This window comes from Melanerpes formicivorus, unplaced genomic scaffold (assembly GCF_026170545.1).
Source record: "Melanerpes formicivorus ecotype bairdi unplaced genomic scaffold, bMelFor1.0.p_v2 SCAF_65, whole genome shotgun sequence".
NCBI classification, from domain to species: Eukaryota; Metazoa; Chordata; class Aves; order Piciformes; family Picidae; genus Melanerpes; species Melanerpes formicivorus.
In genome coordinates this window covers 3321695-3337734 of record NW_027142417.1, presented here as the reverse complement: position 1 = coordinate 3337734, position 16040 = coordinate 3321695, and the positions used below count along the sequence as shown (strand labels likewise).

General features: G+C 52.8%; 1 protein-coding gene across 6 annotated transcripts in view; it reads left to right on the top strand.

Annotated features, from left to right (window-relative positions):
- The window catches only part of NCOA2 (nuclear receptor coactivator 2), a 106725-nt gene that overhangs the window by 67253 nt on the left and 23432 nt on the right, over positions 1-16040 (top strand). For all 6 annotated transcript variants that reach the window (XM_068162544.1, XM_068162548.1, XM_068162543.1 and 3 more), the window contains 7 exons: positions 4626-4729; positions 6681-6858; positions 8543-8728; positions 9500-9601; positions 9688-9828; positions 11701-11848; positions 13800-15054. In XM_068162544.1, coding sequence (XP_068018645.1) covers positions 4626-4729; positions 6681-6858; positions 8543-8728; positions 9500-9601; positions 9688-9828; positions 11701-11848; positions 13800-15054 — 2114 coding nt within the window. The remainder of the gene's footprint in view (positions 1-4625; positions 4730-6680; positions 6859-8542; positions 8729-9499; positions 9602-9687; positions 9829-11700; positions 11849-13799; positions 15055-16040) is intronic.

The following is a 16040-nucleotide window of genomic DNA, read 5'->3' as shown; positions in this document are numbered from 1 at the left end:
TGGGGTGAGGAACATTGCCACTGCTGCCAGGGGTCCTCTTCCTCAGCTCTGAGAGAGGCTGCTGAGGGCAAAGAGGGGTGGTGATGACAGAGGAGACAGACAGGGTGGGAGTGGGGAAGAGGAGCATCCCAGGTGGAGGCAGGGAAGTGCACATTGCAGTGTGTGGATACAGTGTGCTTGGTCTGATTGAAACACAGGCGGACAGCAGGCTCCTTTCTGTCCAGCACTTCAGTGTTGTTCTTGGTGAGCTGAATTTCATTATTTTTGTCCCTGTTCCAGTTTAACTGAGCTGGAGGCAATTATTTCCCAGGCTGGACTTGTTGCAGAAGTTGTGCTGCGTGAGAGAACTGCTGACTTATGTGAAAGGAAGAGTGATGGAGAGCTGTCAGACTTACTGAGGGAAACGAAGCTGGTGTTGCTGTTGTGTTGGTGCCTCCCTTTGCTGCTGCTGCCAAGCCCATCCTGCCTCTCCACTGCTTGCTTCACTTCCAGCAGCCATGAAAATTCTATGCACTGGCTACTGATAGTGAATCTCCCGAGAGCGGGCAGCACTTGGAGACTGCCAGGAGAGCTTCTTGGAGTTGGGCTGGGCTGGGCAGGCAGGTGAGCACGGAGGTGTCCCTGTGGCGGCAAGGGGAGCCCAGCCCGGCCGTGCCAGGGGGCTGTGCTGGGGAGCTGGTGAAGCCGTGCTGCAGGGAGCAGTGGTGCTGGGGAGCAGTGCAGCTGTGCTTCTGTGATGTGCACTGCAGGAGATTTCAGCAGCCTGCTGATGGAGCCTGCACTAATGGTGAAAAGATAAACAGGTCTGAGAGCACAGGAAGGCCTCGTGTTTTTATGTTAGCAGAATGCTTCCTAATGAATAAGAAGGTGCTGCTGGCTTCACAGAGCCATATGGCAGCTTTGCTAATTTTAGGCTGGTGCAGATGCATAATTCTCCCTTGTTTTACCTCCTGAAACCTTCCTGAGATCTTGTGCACTTTTTCCTGTGAGACCTGATCTGTAGTTTCTAGGGGAAAAATTCTCCAGGAGTCTGGTGTCTCCTGGCCAGCAGCGATGGAAGGGCAGGCTCTGCACCATGCCCTGCTCTGCTCACAGGGGTGGCACAGGCTGCCCTCCAAGCTGATGGCTGAAGTAGCTGCTGTGTCTTGGGCTCTGGAAAAATGAGTTGCTTTCAGGGAGGAAAACTCACCTCAGCGGGAGCGAGGGGGACTGGGAAGGGAAGGTGTCTGTGGGCACCCAGTCACACAGCTCCAAAGTGCAGTGGCAGCTGAGCTGTCACAGCTTGCAGGGTGCACTTCTGTAGATGCCAGCACTGCTTCTGGTGCTGCACCCACCCTGCTCTTCAGCCACTTGCTGCTTTCACCTTCCTCCATTGTTTGTTTGGGTTTGGTTTTCCCGTGGTAGTTTAGCAGGGATCAGAAGGGCCACACAGGGTAAAGGGAGTGACAAACATGGGCAAGGCAAGACAGGAGCAGCTGGCTGTGCATGGAGGGGATGAGCTGCTTTCAGGGCAGGGGCTCTGGGACACTGGATTGCACACTTAAACATGGCCTGGCATTTACAGGCACTGCTAGGGGATGCTGCTGTTGCTGTTACAAGGATCTCTCTTGATCCTGTGAGTTGTCTGCTCTCCAGAGCTGAGCTTTCCAGTGTCCCTTTTAAGAAATCTCTCTGGTGTTTGCTCCCTGTTGGTAGGCAGGTGAGGGAGGCGTGATTTGAGCTGGCGGTGGCATTTCAGTAGCAGTTCCAGAACGTGCCAAAGAGGAATTGGGAGGAGCACCTGAGAAAAGCTGTTTCAGACAGTGCTGGGGAGTAAACTGGATTCTGCCTGTCACAGGTTTCTTCCTGCTGACCTCATGCCTCAGCACTTGTGGAGCACAGGTGCAGCCCTGGCCAGAGTGTCAGCTGCAGCTCTTGTTTGCTTCAGAACTGCATTTTGGTGTTGCAGAGAGCAGAGGGAGCAATGCTTCTGTACCTGGTTTCAGCACAATGAGAGCTTTTTTTGTGGGGGGTATTTGGGTGTGCAGCTGGCCCTCACCTGTGGGAAGGGAGGGTCTGGAACACAAGCCCAACAGTGATGCCCCTCAGCAGCACTTGGGATACTGGCAGGAGCCTGAGAACACCCAAGGAGCTTGAGCTGGGAGCATGGAAAACAGGGAGGAAAACCGTAGCAGGAAACTTCGAACTGTTGCTGTTAGCTTCTCTTCCTCTGACTTAAGAGGTTTCTGTTGGACTAGTCTGATTTCACAAAGGTTTGCCTTCTGAGTCGAATGAGCTGCAAATAAGCTTGAGGCTTCCCAGCTGAGCTCTCTGGCAGGTATCTGTGAGGTGTTTTCTCCCTTCTGTCTCTTAATGCAGAAAAGTAAATACCGTTTGTGAGCGTCGGGGAAGTGCCCTGCTGGAAATGTCAGTGTGTGTTTTGCTGTAGTGCTGCTTGCACCCTCGTAAACATGCCCACGTTCCACACATCGCTGAGACGCTGCCTAACTGCCTCTGTTTGTTCTTTGGAGGAGCTCTCCGAGGACTGCTTCTGGTTTATTTAAATTTTTCTGTCTCTAGGCTAAGCTCTTAATTGAGCAGAGCTAATAATTATTTCATGTGAAGTTTAATCCTCTGTAATTTAGCTGAGACAAGCCTGATCCCTGGTAGCCACGTCCAGGAGGGTGGGCTGGGTTCCCCCGCCCCCAGCAGAGCATCCCCTGTGTGGAAATGCAGCCATGGGCAGTCCCTTTCCACCCGCTCAGCTCCTGTGCTCGCCGGGGCGGTGAGCGGCCGGGAGCGGGAAGCTGCTGGTCGAGGCCGTGAGGGGCCGGAGCAGGAAGCTTCTGACCGCGGCCGTGGGCAGCCGGGAGCAGGAAGCTGCTGGCCGGAGCCGTGAGGAGCCGGAGCCGTGAGGAGCCGGAGCCCTGAGGAGCCGGAGCAGGAAGCTGCTGGCCGGAGCCGTGAGGAGCCGGAGCCCTGAGGAGCCGGAGCCCTGAGGAGCTGGAGCAGGAAGCTGCTGGCCGGAGCCCTGAGGAGCCGGAGCCCTGAGGAGCCGGAGCCCTGAGAAGCCAGAGCAGGAAGCTGCTGGCCGGAGCCCTGAGGAGCCGGAGCCCTGAGGAGCCGGAGCCCTGAGGAGCCGGAGCCCTGAGGAGCTGGAGCAGGAAGCTGCTGGCCGGAGCCCTGAGGAGCCGGAGCCCTGAGAAGCCGGAGCAGGAAGCTGCTGGCCGGAGCCCTGAGGAGCCGGAGCCCTGAGAAGCCAGAGCAGGAAGCTGCTGGCCGGAGCCCTGAGGAGCCGGAGCCCTGAGGAGCCGGAGCAGGAAGCTGCTGGCCGTGGCGGTGTTACGCTGTGTGAAGCTGGGAGCGCTCCGTGTTAGCAGAAACAGATGGGAAACCGATATCAGCACCCACTTTATTAAAAGCTCAGCCCTATTTTTAGTATCTTATCGAATTGTTTCGCAGTTTTTAGAGCCTTTTGGTGTTGTCCCATCACATGGTGCCAGCTCTGCTCTTTGCTGCGTCTGTGCAGCACACACTGATCCCCTAGCCTGTGCCAGGGAAGGAGTCCAGGGATCTGTATCTGCAGACAGTGGAAGATGCTGGAGGCTTGGGTGTGTTTCAGTGTGTGACTGAGGCTTTTGTTTTCTCTATGGGTGGTGTTCCAAAGCCCTCTGCTGCTTCTTCACATGGTGCTGTCAGCAGTTCCTGCAGTGACTCTCCTGGGTTATTGTAGAGAACACAAATCTTTATGACCATCCTTTCGGTGTGCTGTCATCTTTATTAATCTATTGCATGATAGTAAAACCACCTTTTGCTGTTCTGGATGGCAGTCTCTCACTGGCTGTTACAGAGTGGCTTGCCAAGCAGTGGAATGTTTTCAGTGTAGAGCTAGCAACACGAAAGTCCTTGTTTCATTGACTTACAGACTGTGTTTTCTGCAGAGGTTTTATGACTTTCATTACTTTTGTTTCAAACACCAATCTCGTCTCTGGAGTACAGAGATGAATGCAGTCCATCACTTGAGAGGAACTGGAAACCCTCTTGATTTGAACTGTCCAGCGTGCACCATTGTCCCTTACCTCTGGAGCTGGGATGCTCTGCAGAACATTTTGTCATACGTGGCTTTATGCTCCAGAAACCTGCATCATCCTTTTCTTGCCTGTGATGTTCAGCTGCAGCACTGGCACTGCCTTTAGCAGTGTACTGGAGAGCGAGGCAGTGTGAAAGCTGTGAGATAGTGCAGGTGCATAGGGGTGGGGGAGTGGGCACAAGAACAGCCCCAAGCCCACTGCTGCCCAGCACCAGGACAGGAGCTTGTGAGCTTGTGTTTGCCCTGCAAAACAGCAGCCCTGGACACCTTGTGCAGCCTCAGGCAGGTTGGGCTTTCCATTCCCCTTCAGCCTGTCTCTTGCTCGTGGCCCTGCCACAAGGAGCCTTTGTCTTTGCCTGGAGTCTGGTTTGTGCTTTAGCAAGGTGCCAGCAGAGGAGCAGCTGGAATCGTTTGTGTGGCAAATGCAGTGGCTGTGCCTCTGCTGAAGCGCTACAGGAGGCTGTTCCATCTCCTCCACAGCTGGCCTGGGTCCTGGGGGGCTCTGCCTGTCACTGAGCCCTGCTCTGGCACTAACACAGCCTCTTCTTTGTTGCAGAAAAAGCGGCAGCAGCTAACGAAGATGAAGTGCAAAAAGCAGATGTGTCGTCCACGGGTCAGAGTGTCATCGACAAGGATGCGCTTGGGCCAATGATGCTTGAGGTGAAGAGCACAGAACCCTCTCTTTATGCCAGTTCTGCTCCCCTAGAATGAAGAGCAGGGCAATAGAATGAAAGAGTGCAGCCAGGGGTGCTGCCCAAGACCAGCCAAGGGGGAGAAGCCCTCCTGGCTCTGCAGGATTGTGGCGGTGAGGAGCAGGCAGCAGACTTCTGTTGGTGATGGAACTGATTTGGGGTGGGGAGTTGCAGAGAAAGAGAATCCTGCTGCTGTGACCACTGACAGGCTGCACCTGGCAGCAAGCCCTGCATGTTTTATTGTCCCACATCATGGAGAGCTGGGAGCCCTGTCACACTTGAGCACTGACTGCACCCCGCTGAGTGACACCTCGCTGGCACTGCACGTCCTTGCCAGGCTGTCGGGTAGCATCTCAGCACCTCTGCCCTCCAGAACAGGAGAGGCTCTAGGAGAGCTGTTCAGGATGTGTGTCAGTTTGCTCAGTTCAGGTGTCTGGGTTTAGCTGTTACTTTGATACTCCAGGATGCTGCTTGATAAAGCTCAGCTGCTAGAGGTGTGACTGGGGCTGTTAGGTGATTTGTTAGCTGGGAACCTGATGGCAGCTGCTGTCCTGCCTGCTGCCTTATCTGCTAAAGCTCCCTTGCTAACTGTTTATTCCTGCTCTGGCTGCAGGCTTCATCTGTAAGGAAGAATAAATGTTACTTTAGATAAAACACAAACCCTGGATCAGGCTAAAGGAACCAGCTCTGGCAGCACTTCAGGGCAGAAGTGGGCAGCATTTATTGGTTGTTTCCTTGCATTAGTTTTCAGCCAGGTCCAGCTCCTGGTATCTTCAAGCAGCACAGGGAGCTGCTATGGTGTAGAAGGGACTAAACCAAAGGGGTGGTGCTGGCTTCAAGCAGTGGTGAAGTGCAGCCTGGGACTAATCCATAGCAGAGCTGCTGATAGAAAATTGTATTAGAGCCTCAATTAATTAAGTCTTGTAGATCATTGTTAGTTAAACTAAACAGTAGTCAGCAGGCAAATGTAATGGATCTTGGAAAGCATGTGGGGAGGAGGGAGCTCTTCAAAGGAAGGGAATGAACAGGGGGAGCCAGGAGTGATCAAAACCAAAAGGGAGGCCATGGTGGAAACCAAAGTCAGAGACTGGAATTTGTGGCAGTTAACAGGAGCAATGAAGACTGCAAGTTATCTTGATTTGTAGAGGCAGAGGAGTCTGCACTTTACATTTTGTTGTGTGGTTTAGAGCCAGGAAGGCTTTTGGTAACCACTGGCTGAGCTGCCTTGCTCCTGTTGAGCTCTCACTGTGTCTCCCCTCTGGCAGTCACTAACTCAGGCCGTTGGGGACACACCTCTGGAGCTTCTGTGGTCCCATCTCCTGCTGCCAGCAGGTCTGACTCGAGCAAGTGGCTCAGGCCTGAGCCCAGCCAAGGGCTGAATATCTCTGGGGAAGGAGATTTCACAGCTTCCCTGGGCAGCCTCTTCCCACATCTGGCCACCTCTGGTGAAATTATTATTTTTTTGTATCTCCATGAAGCTTCCTGTCTCAAAACCTCTCTCTGTTGAATCTCATCCTTCCCTTGTGGACCTCTTAATTGAGCCTGGCTCTGCCTTCTCTACAGCCTTCTGCTGGGTGACTGAAGGCAGAAATAAGATTCCTGCTTAGGCTCATAGGCAGGCAGAGAGACTGCAGCCCCCCCTGTGGTGTTTGCTGGTTGGTTTGGGGCAGTGGCTTGGTTTGTTCCCACCTGTGGGTCTCATTTCTGTGCGAGGTGTGCACCCTCTGTGCTCTTGCACTGCTGGGGTGCAGGAGTGGGTGCTGGAGCTGAGAGGTGCCCTTTGCTGCTACAGACAGGGGTGTAAAAACTGGGGGGGGGGGAGGGGGGCTGCAGGGAGACCCAGCTGTTCATTTCCTCGGTACCATGCTATTAACGTGACCGGCTGGCATTGTGTTCCTCTCTGCCCTGCTCCCTGCCAGGCTCTGGATGGGTTCTTCTTCGTGGTGAACCCCGAAGGCAATGTGGTGTTCGTGTCTGAGAACGTGACGCAGTACCTGAGGTACAACCAGGAGGAGCTGATGAACACGAGCATCTACAGCATCCTGCACGTGGGGGACCACAACGAGTTTGTCAAAATCCTGCTGCCAAAGTCCTTAGGTGTGTCTCCTTTCCTCACCTCACACCATCACTCCTTCAGCTCTTGTTTCATCACTCAGCCTTTCAGCTGCTGGTGTCCTGCTTGCTGCCTGCGGTCTCCCCGCGAGTGCTCCGTCTGTTTCTGCTGTACCTAAGGCTGCACGAGTGACCCACACTGCTCTCAGCAGCACCCTCCACTCCTGCCAGACTCTGCTTTGGGAAGGTTACTCTTAGTAACTGCTGGTTGATGTTTATAAGGCATCTCCAGAGGGACTCAATAAAGACTTAGCTGTGTGAGCTCTCAGTTCTCTCTCTGGGCTGATTATCCCAGGAATGGTGCGAGGGAGGGGGAAGAGAAGAGAGAAATCAGAGCAGGCCTGATGCTAGAGTTTCTGTTTCAGTGGGGTTAGTTTCACCAATCTTTACCCTTTCTATTTCAAAAGCTGTTTGTGTTGGCTGCAGTTGTCTTTGGTTGTTGGAGGAGATGGAAAGGCAGAGTCAGTGCTGTGTCGCTGTACAGGGGTCGGGGTGGGGATAAGGTGAGGGTCTGTGCGACAAGAATCAAACACGAGCGGCGCATGTAGAAGGCAAAAAGCGAACTGGTTTATTCCAGCACACAACTCATGTATTGTGTGTAGTGTTAGTGTGGCTGCCTGCAATTGGTTAATGAACTTGTCTCAAGATTCTCATGGGTCAGCCATAGTTATTGCTGTAGTTTCTTGTTAAGCTAGTCCAGGTGGCCTCCCATCTTATCTTGCGGTTTCTCATTCCCACTCATTCTGTCCAGGGAGTTTCCAGAGTCCCATGGGAGCACAGAGATGTTTTCTCACCAGAGCTCTTCCAAGGGTTCACAGATGCATCACAGTCCCCTGCAGTGCTGGGCACCTCCTTTACTTGCAGAGCTTTACAGAGCATTGTGCATTTCACTGCAGCTTTTCATTGCTTCCCTTTACAGACCCTGAGAGAATCAAACATGCAAGTGGCTAACCCCCACAAACTGCTGCCTTTGGTGCTCTTTGTGACTGAAGGGGGCAAGCAGAGAGTGTTTTAAACACAACCCTGCTCTTTCCACATCTGGTGTTACATTAATTGCCTCTGACTGGTGTCCAGTGCCTATATTTGTGCCTCTCAGGATTGTGTTTCCTTTTTTACTTGTCTTAAGCACAGTGTTAGGCTTTAGTTTTATCCATTGCTGCACCCAGGTCACTCCCATCCCTTCATTCTCCCTTGCTGGAGCTGCATTTCAGTGTGTTCCCAGTTGTGTTGCTTCCTGGTTCAGAGGTGCACAGCAGCTCCTGTCTTTGCTCTTTGGGACCCAGACACAGATCCTCACACAGTGCTGCTGTCTGCTTTGTGTTGATCCCTTCTGAACTCTCTGGACAGAGCCTGCATGCTGCCTTGTTTCTTCCAGGTACATGAATGACCTTGATCTGCCCAGAAGCCTTTCACTGGGCTGGGTCACCTTTACCCCCCCAGGCCTTATACTTCCGTCCTGCTTTTCTGCTGCCCCAAGTCCCTCGACCAGAGTCCTGAGAGCTGAACAAAGCAGCCATGCTCTTAAATCAGAGTGTTCTGGTTTACTTCCTTCTGTGCTGCTGGAGGCTCTGGAGTCAGAGTGGAGCTGGTGTCCTGGTCAGTGTGCTGTGGGTGGGCAGCAGAGGTGGCTGTGCCCACTGGCTCTGACTCTGCCCTCTGCTTTGCACAGTGAATGGAGGATCCTGGTCCGGAGACGCTCCCAGGCGGAACAGCCACACCTTCAACTGCCGCATGCTGGTGAAGCCCCTGGCTGACTCTGAGGAGGGCCATGACAGCCAGGAAGCACACCAGAAATATGAAACTATGCAGTGCTTTGCTGTTTCTCAACCAAATTCCTTCAAGGAGGATGGGGAAGGTAATGACCACCTGCAGCCTGTGTTCCCAGTTGCTGTGTTGTTGTGGGTCAGCATTTTTACTGCAGCTGATGCAGTGAACTCCAGCTGGGAGTTTGTGGCCTTCCCTCTGGGATCAGGAGTGTGTTGCTTGCCTGCACCTCTTTGTTAACCCAGTTGGAATGGGGAGAACCTCAGCTCCCTGTAGGAGGTCCCCTGGGTCTGTGCCACTGCAGTCAGAGCTGACTGGCAGGAAAGTTTCGATGGAGGATTCTGTGAGTTCTTAGAATTTGAAGACAATTGTGGTTGGCTGTTTCCTTTGTCATCTACAACTTCAGCAGATAAATTTCCTCAGACTGTATCTAAGTGTTCAGATAAGTAAAAATGGGTCATTGTGAAGCTGCTTTCTCAGGGACAGCAAGCACTGGGGTGTGTGTCACAAGAGTGGCTCAGGAGGCATGAAGTGGTGAGTATTGGAGGAGTGTGCTCTTCTCTCCTTGTTCCTCTCTTGCCTGCTGAGAGGTGCAGCAGAAATCCCTGCTAATAGTGATAGGCTGTGCTGGAATTCCTCACCACTTTGCTTCTGAGCAAGAGAGCTAAACCCAGCTCTCCTGTGTTGGTTAATGTAAGAAATAATGAAGGTGTACAAAGTTGAGGATGTGCTTTTGTCAGGACAAAAATCGGTCCTTTTGGCCCAAAAAGACTCCAAAAAACTTCTTAAAAACACTTCTGAATTCTTCATGGAAACAAAATCTCCTTCTCTGTAAATTCCTGAAGCAGCTCTTCTCTCAAAGATTTGCAGTCTTGCTTGATTTGTGTTGCAAGAAGAGCTCCAATGAAGGAAAGACCACTTCTGCCTTCCTCAGAGAGCTTTACTACTCGCCAGGATTTACAAGGTATGTGCACTGGAGGCCTTCATCATTCTGGGGCTTGGGTTGCCTCAAGGAGAAGCTGCTCTGACAAATGCTTTGTCTCATTTCAGGCAAAATAACTTCCCTGGACACGAGTACCATGCGAGCAGCTATGAAGCCTGGCTGGGAGGATTTGGTGAGGAGGTGCATCCAGAGGTTCCATTCACAGCACGAGGGAGAAATCTCTTTTGCCAAGAGGCATCACCAGGAAGGTTAGCTGGCAGGGCTTTGGCACTTTCTGGTTTAAACTTTCTCATTTGCATCTCTTGGTTGTGTTCTTTGTTATGTTCTGGAACAATCAGGAGCTGCTGCCAGTCCCTTTCTCGAGCTGCTTTGCCTGTGTCTCTGGAGTGGTTTTGCACCTCTCTCCTGCTTGCTGTGTCCTGCTGCTGGTTACACTGTGCCATGCTGGAGGGTGCTCTACATCTTCAAACCATCAGTTATTTCAGAAAGGAAGACCTTTGTGTGTTGCCCACCAAAACATTCATGGCCTGTGGTTCTTCAGAGCCCCAGCTCACCCCTTGCAGTTCACTGCAGAAAGGAATTTTGCTGCCACATCTGCCAGGAGAAACCAAAATGGGGTTTGCAGTTTTTAAAGTCATTCTGGCTTGAGAGTAAAAGCAAGGAAAGTGATGATCCCCTGCATGTACTTAGTGTGAACCAGTTGGTAAGCAATAAACCCCACAAGCCTTGCAGCTTGACACTCAGCATAAAGGGCAGCATCTGTGGCAAGTTTTTATTGGCCAGGGTCAGCAAAACAGCATTTCCTGCAGAGGAATGGGGAAGCATTTTGTTTGCTTAAAGAATTCATTTGGAAAATGATTTAAGTCGAGATTTCACTTGTATCCTGTTGGCATTGAGTGCTGGAATTTCCTGGTGTGGATATGGTGCAGTTCAGAGCCCTGGCCCTGCAGTGCCCAGAGGTTGAGCTGGAACAATGACAGCCCCAGCAGCGAAATTCGCCTCCAGATTGTTTCAGTTGTAGGGTTTTGTTTTTCTTTACATTTTTACTCTGAAAATCCCCTTCTGGTTGTTTAAATTGTGCTTCCTGTTTTCTCACTGCCTAAATAATACTTTAAACCCTGGCAGAACAATGTATAGCAGTGTGGGGGGCAGGGGAGGGAAGCCAGGCTGAGGATCTGGGGGCTCTGCAGAGGCTGCAGCAAAGCCAGGCTGGGCAGCCCTGCATTGCCTTAGTCAGGAAGTGCTGACAGCCCACAGGGTGCAGATCAGATGAGAGCTATTAATTAAGAAAAAAGTCACAAGGAAACTGAAACCACAGCCAGTGTGTGAGTGAAAAGGTAGGAAGTTACAAGCACTCCCAGGGCTCCAGGCCTGCTTTTGCCTTGAACAGTGACAGGACAGTTCTGAAGTGGTGCCCTGCTGCCATCTCTGCAATCCTAATGTGCCAGCTTCTGGTCTGGGAGCTGCCAAGGAGCAGTGGCAGGGAGTGAGCAATAGGACAGAGGTGTGAGAATTTGCTCTCCATGTCACAGGGGTCTACAGAAGTTAGAGAACTGAATTTGCTGCGGTTCAGATTTACACTGAAAGCCTCAGGGCTGCAGAGCTGAAATGCAGCCAGGTCTAGTGCTGGGGAGGGCAGCACAGCTTGCTGTGGGCATAGCAGTATTGGTGTTTGTCACTTATTTCTGCTGTATAATTCTGTATTTCTTCTGTTAAAAGTACTAATCCCTCGTTCCTGGCCTCGCTTCTGGCTGTACCCTGCAGAGGTTTACGTACTAGCTAAAAGGAAGCAGTGGTGAGAGTAGCTGTCACGAGGGGGCTTGAGCAGGCTGGTGGCAGCAGATCAGGGTGTTTCTGGTGGTCATCGTGGTGTAGATGACACCTTTGGGGAATGTCTGAGGAGCAAAAGGGGACAGACACATGCAGGACGAGAAGGGACACGGGCACGAGGGCTTCTCAGAGCGTCTGTGCTGCTCATCCCTGGTACGCAGGATCCCTTCTACAGACACATGTCTGGCTGGTTTGTGTGCCCTGGCACAGCCTCCTGGTGCCAGTGCTGGTGGGTGTAGGGCAGCACTCTCCTGTGGCTGTGCTGTAACCCCTGCTCTCCTTGCCCGCAGTGCTGCGGCAGGGGCTGGCCTTCAGCCCCATGTACCGCTTCTCGCTGTCCGACGGCACCATCGTCTCGGCCCAGACCAAGAGCAAGCTCATCCGCTCCCAGACCACCAGCGAGCCCCAGCTCGTCATCTCCCTGCACATGCTCCACAGGTAACTGACTGCTTGGGCACGGCCCTGCAGAGACAGGCAGCTGCAGAGCCGCCAGGGGCATGGCTGAGGCTGGTGGGTGTTCAGCTGAGCCAGAGCTGGTGGTGTGAAACCAAATCGGTGCTTGGGGTTGGTGCTTACAGCAGGAGGGGGCTGTGAGGGCAGCTGAGGGGTCGGAAGTGGCCTGCTGGACTTGCACATCACCATCTCCCCTTACACATGCAAGATCTCCTTGCATCTCATGCTCTTGATGTCAGTATTTCATTTCCTGCCCTTTGCCCAGCAGACACCAGGCAGCTTCCACAGGGCACTGGATCTGGCAGGGCTGGGCAGATGGAATCGCTGCTGAGTCTGGGCACTCTGTACGGTGTGCTGTGACCCTTGGAACAGCATTGTACAGACTGCCTGCTTTAAAGCCTTGGCTCTTCATTCCTTGTCCTTCTGGTGCTTGGGGTGGTAGCCACCCCTGCCAGTGGTTTGTGCAGAGGCACAGGCAGCAGCATGTTCAGGTCTAGGGTGAGGAATCACTGAGCTCACAGCTTCAGCACAGAGTCTGAATGAACTCAAAAGTGATTAACTCTTTTTCTTCAATCCCCACACACTCACTGCTTCTGCTACTGGTTTTGTCAGTGTTCTCTCAGCTTTATTGGCTGACTTTAATGACTCTGTTGTTCCACTGCATCCACAGCATCACTTTTCTTGAAAGGAGGAAAACAGCTCTGAATGGAGTTTAAAGTGAAACCATTTCACAGAGGTTGTGAATGTGGAGGTTGGTCCAGCCAAAAGCTGCCTGAGATCTGCTCTCTGCAGGCTGCTGAACAAGCTTTAAATTTAAACAAGCCCCGTTAAGTCAGGAATGGTAATTGCAGACACTGCTGGCTGTTAGCAGAGCACTGATGCTGTTGTGTTTGTAATAAGGTGTTTAAAAGTCACCTCCTCACAGCTGAATCTCTTCACATTTGCCATGGCACCAAAGGGACCAGGTGCAGGACTCCAGTGTACTCCAGTCCTTCACTTCTGCTTTAGCACAATGGCTGCACAGCTCCTGTGCCAGCAGGGATGGCTTCTGGCTCATATTAGGGATGCTCCATTAGTATTTGGGTTTGGAAGTCCAGAGCTGATTTGATTTTTCTCAGAACCTCATTTTGTCCCTTCCTAATCTACTTGACTCTGTCTCTTTTATAGCTTTTAGCATTTGGGAATATCTCTCATAGTTCTGATTGAGGTTGAGCACAGGAGAAGTGGATTGCATCCTGCTGTAAACTGATTAGCATCCACTGGGGGAAGGAGGAGTGACCCTCAGGTGCTCTCACAGGAGCTTTTTCCTCTCTGTGTCTGTCTCTCTTCTCTTTCCTCTCTCTTACAGCCTCCATCTCTGAATGAGTCTAAGCTCCCCTGTGTGGGTTTTTCCTTTCTCCTCCTCTTCTCCTGAAGGTCCCTGCAGGAGGGCTGTTGATGGAGCCTTCCCCTTTCCAAAGCAGCATCCAGGAGGCCTCCTGGCTCCCATGCTGCTTTGCAGCAGCATCAAAATACTCTGGCAGTGTAGAAATGAGACCTTTCCTGCTTGCCTTTCAGTCTGGACTCAGTGGGCAGAGAGCCTGCTCCAGTGCACAGCTGGGCACAGCTGGCCTGTGCAGCATGGCTCTGTCTGGCATACGAGTCCCCTGGCATCAGTGCCAGCCCCACCACTTAGGTCTGGCCCAGATGCAGAGGCACGTTCAGGGGTGAGTCTGAGGTTGTAACCTCTGCACATCCCCATGCCAGTGAGGCATCCTTTTGGTCCTCCTCTCTCCCACTGGGCTGCTGGAGCTGTGCTGCTTGTGGGCAGCGTCGAGAGCTGTGGGCCACCCGCCTCTGCTCCCTGGGGGGGTGTTTGGTGTTTCTGGGTGAGTCTGGGGGCTGCTGCTTTTCCTGCTTGTGCTAACAGGTTGTTTTTCTGCCCCTTGCCACACAGAGAGCAGAATGTCTGTGGAATGAATCAGGATTTGACTGGACAAGGAATGGGGAAGATACTGAACCCGATTAGCTCCAGCAGCCCTGCCCATCAGGCCATGTGCAGCGGGAACCCAGGTCAGGATATGACCATCAGTAGCAATATAAATTTTGCCATAAATGGCCCAAAGGAACAAGTGGGCATGCCAGCAGGCAGGTATGGTGGGTCAGGGGGAATCAACCACGTGTCGAGCATACAAGCATCCACTCCTCAGGGTAGTAACTATGCACTAAAAATGAACAGCCCCTCACAGAGCAGCCCTGGCATGACCCCGGGGCAGCCAAACTCGATGCTTTCCCCAAGGCATCGTGTGAGCCCTGGAGTGGCAGGAAGCCCCCGAGTCCCACCCAGCCAGTTCTCCCCCGCCGGGAGCCTGCATTCGCCGGTGGGAGTCTGCAGCAGCACAGGAAACAGCCATAACTACACCAACAGCTCCCTGAACGCGCTCCAGGCCCTCAGCGAGGGCCACGCCATCTCCCTGGGGGCCTCGTTGGCTTCACCTGACCTAAAAATGGGAAACCTACAGAATTCCCCTGTGAACATGAACCCTCCCCAGCTGAGCAAGATGGGCAGCCTGGACTCTAAAGACTGCTTTGGGCTGTATGGGGAGCAGTCAGAAGGTACAGCCGGGCCGGCGGAGGGCAGCTGCCATTCGGCAGAGCAGAAGGAGGGCGAGGGCAGCGTCGGCAGCGAGCGGCCTGAGGGGCAGAGCAAACTGCACGATGGAAAAAGCCAGACCAAGCTCTTGCAGCTGCTGACCACCAAATCGGATCAGATGGAGCCTTCACCTTTGTCCAGCACCATGGCAGATGTCAGCAAGGACTCCTCGGGGGGCTTGCCTGGGTCTGGCTCGGCGCACGGAACCTCGCTCAAGGAGAAGCATAAAATTTTGCACAGACTCTTGCAGGACAGCAGCTCTCCTGTGGACCTGGCCAAGCTCACAGCAGAGGCCACGGGCAAGGAGCTGAACCAGGAGTCCAGTAGCACAGCTCCTGGTTCAGAGGTGACTGTCAAACAGGAGCCAGCCAGTCCTAAGAAGAATAATAATGCACTACTCCGCTACTTGCTAGATAAAGATGATACTAAAGACATTGGCCTACCGGACATGCCCCCCAAACTGGAGCGGCTGGACAGCAAGACAGAGCCCTCTGCCAGCACAAAGCTGATGGCCATGAGGACAGAGAAGGAAGAGATGAGCTTTGAGCCCAACGAACAGGTAAGAGGTCTTGGTGATGTGTGTGAATGAGATGTCCTAGGTCTGCGTTCCTGCCACCCAGCTGCCCCTGGGAGCAATTCCCTGACACTCCAGGAGGCTGTGAGCGGCTTTTGGAATCCAGCCTTGAGTTTTCCAGCTGTGTCCCTAAGCTGCAGCCATCACCCTGTGCAAAGAACAGGCTCTGCTGGGAGGAGCTGGGTAACACTGAGCAGTGGGGAGGACAAAGGTGCCACTGCAGCTGGGCACAGCCTTGCCCAGGTCTTGGTCATCCAGGAAGCTCCTGAGGCCTCGTCCCTTTCAGCAGACTTTGCCAGCTGTAGGAGCAGTTGTTGGTTTCCAGCCCTTGCTGTGCTCTGAGGGCAGCTGAGTCAGATGCCCCCCATTGCCACAGGGCTTGCTCCTCCAGCCTGGCTGCTCAGTTCTGAGCTGTGTTGTGGTGCCTGCAGAGGGAGGGCTTGGATCCTCCTGAGAACTGGAGCTCTGCTGGGCTGAAGAGACAGAGAGCAGGAAACCCACAGCTAAAGTGGCAGCAATGAACTGTTGAAACAGGTTTCAGTTCCAGCTCAGATCCTACACATTGAGGACAGCACTGGGGTGAAGGCAGAGATCCTCCAGTCTTCAGGGCTTGATACTGAACAAAGATGTAGGATTTGGTAATCATCTAAATTGTCCAAGCAGATCAAAATCAAGGCCTTCAGATGGTTTACTCCTCAAGAATTCATTTTCTAAAGGAATGAAAAGTTCCTCTTTAATGATCTCTGTGGAGCTGACAGGAAATGGATTTAGCTTGAGAAGGTTTCATCCTAAAGGGAAAGACTAAGCCTGGAGAAGGGAATTTCAGTGTCTGCAAGCATTTGAAAAGCAGGTCCCCACTACGGTGACCTTTGGGAGGTGAATAGTCTGCTTGGTTTTGCTCTTTGGACTTTGTGTTTCTGAGGTGAGGGACAGGATCTGAGGGGCTTGGAACATGGACTATGGATGCATTG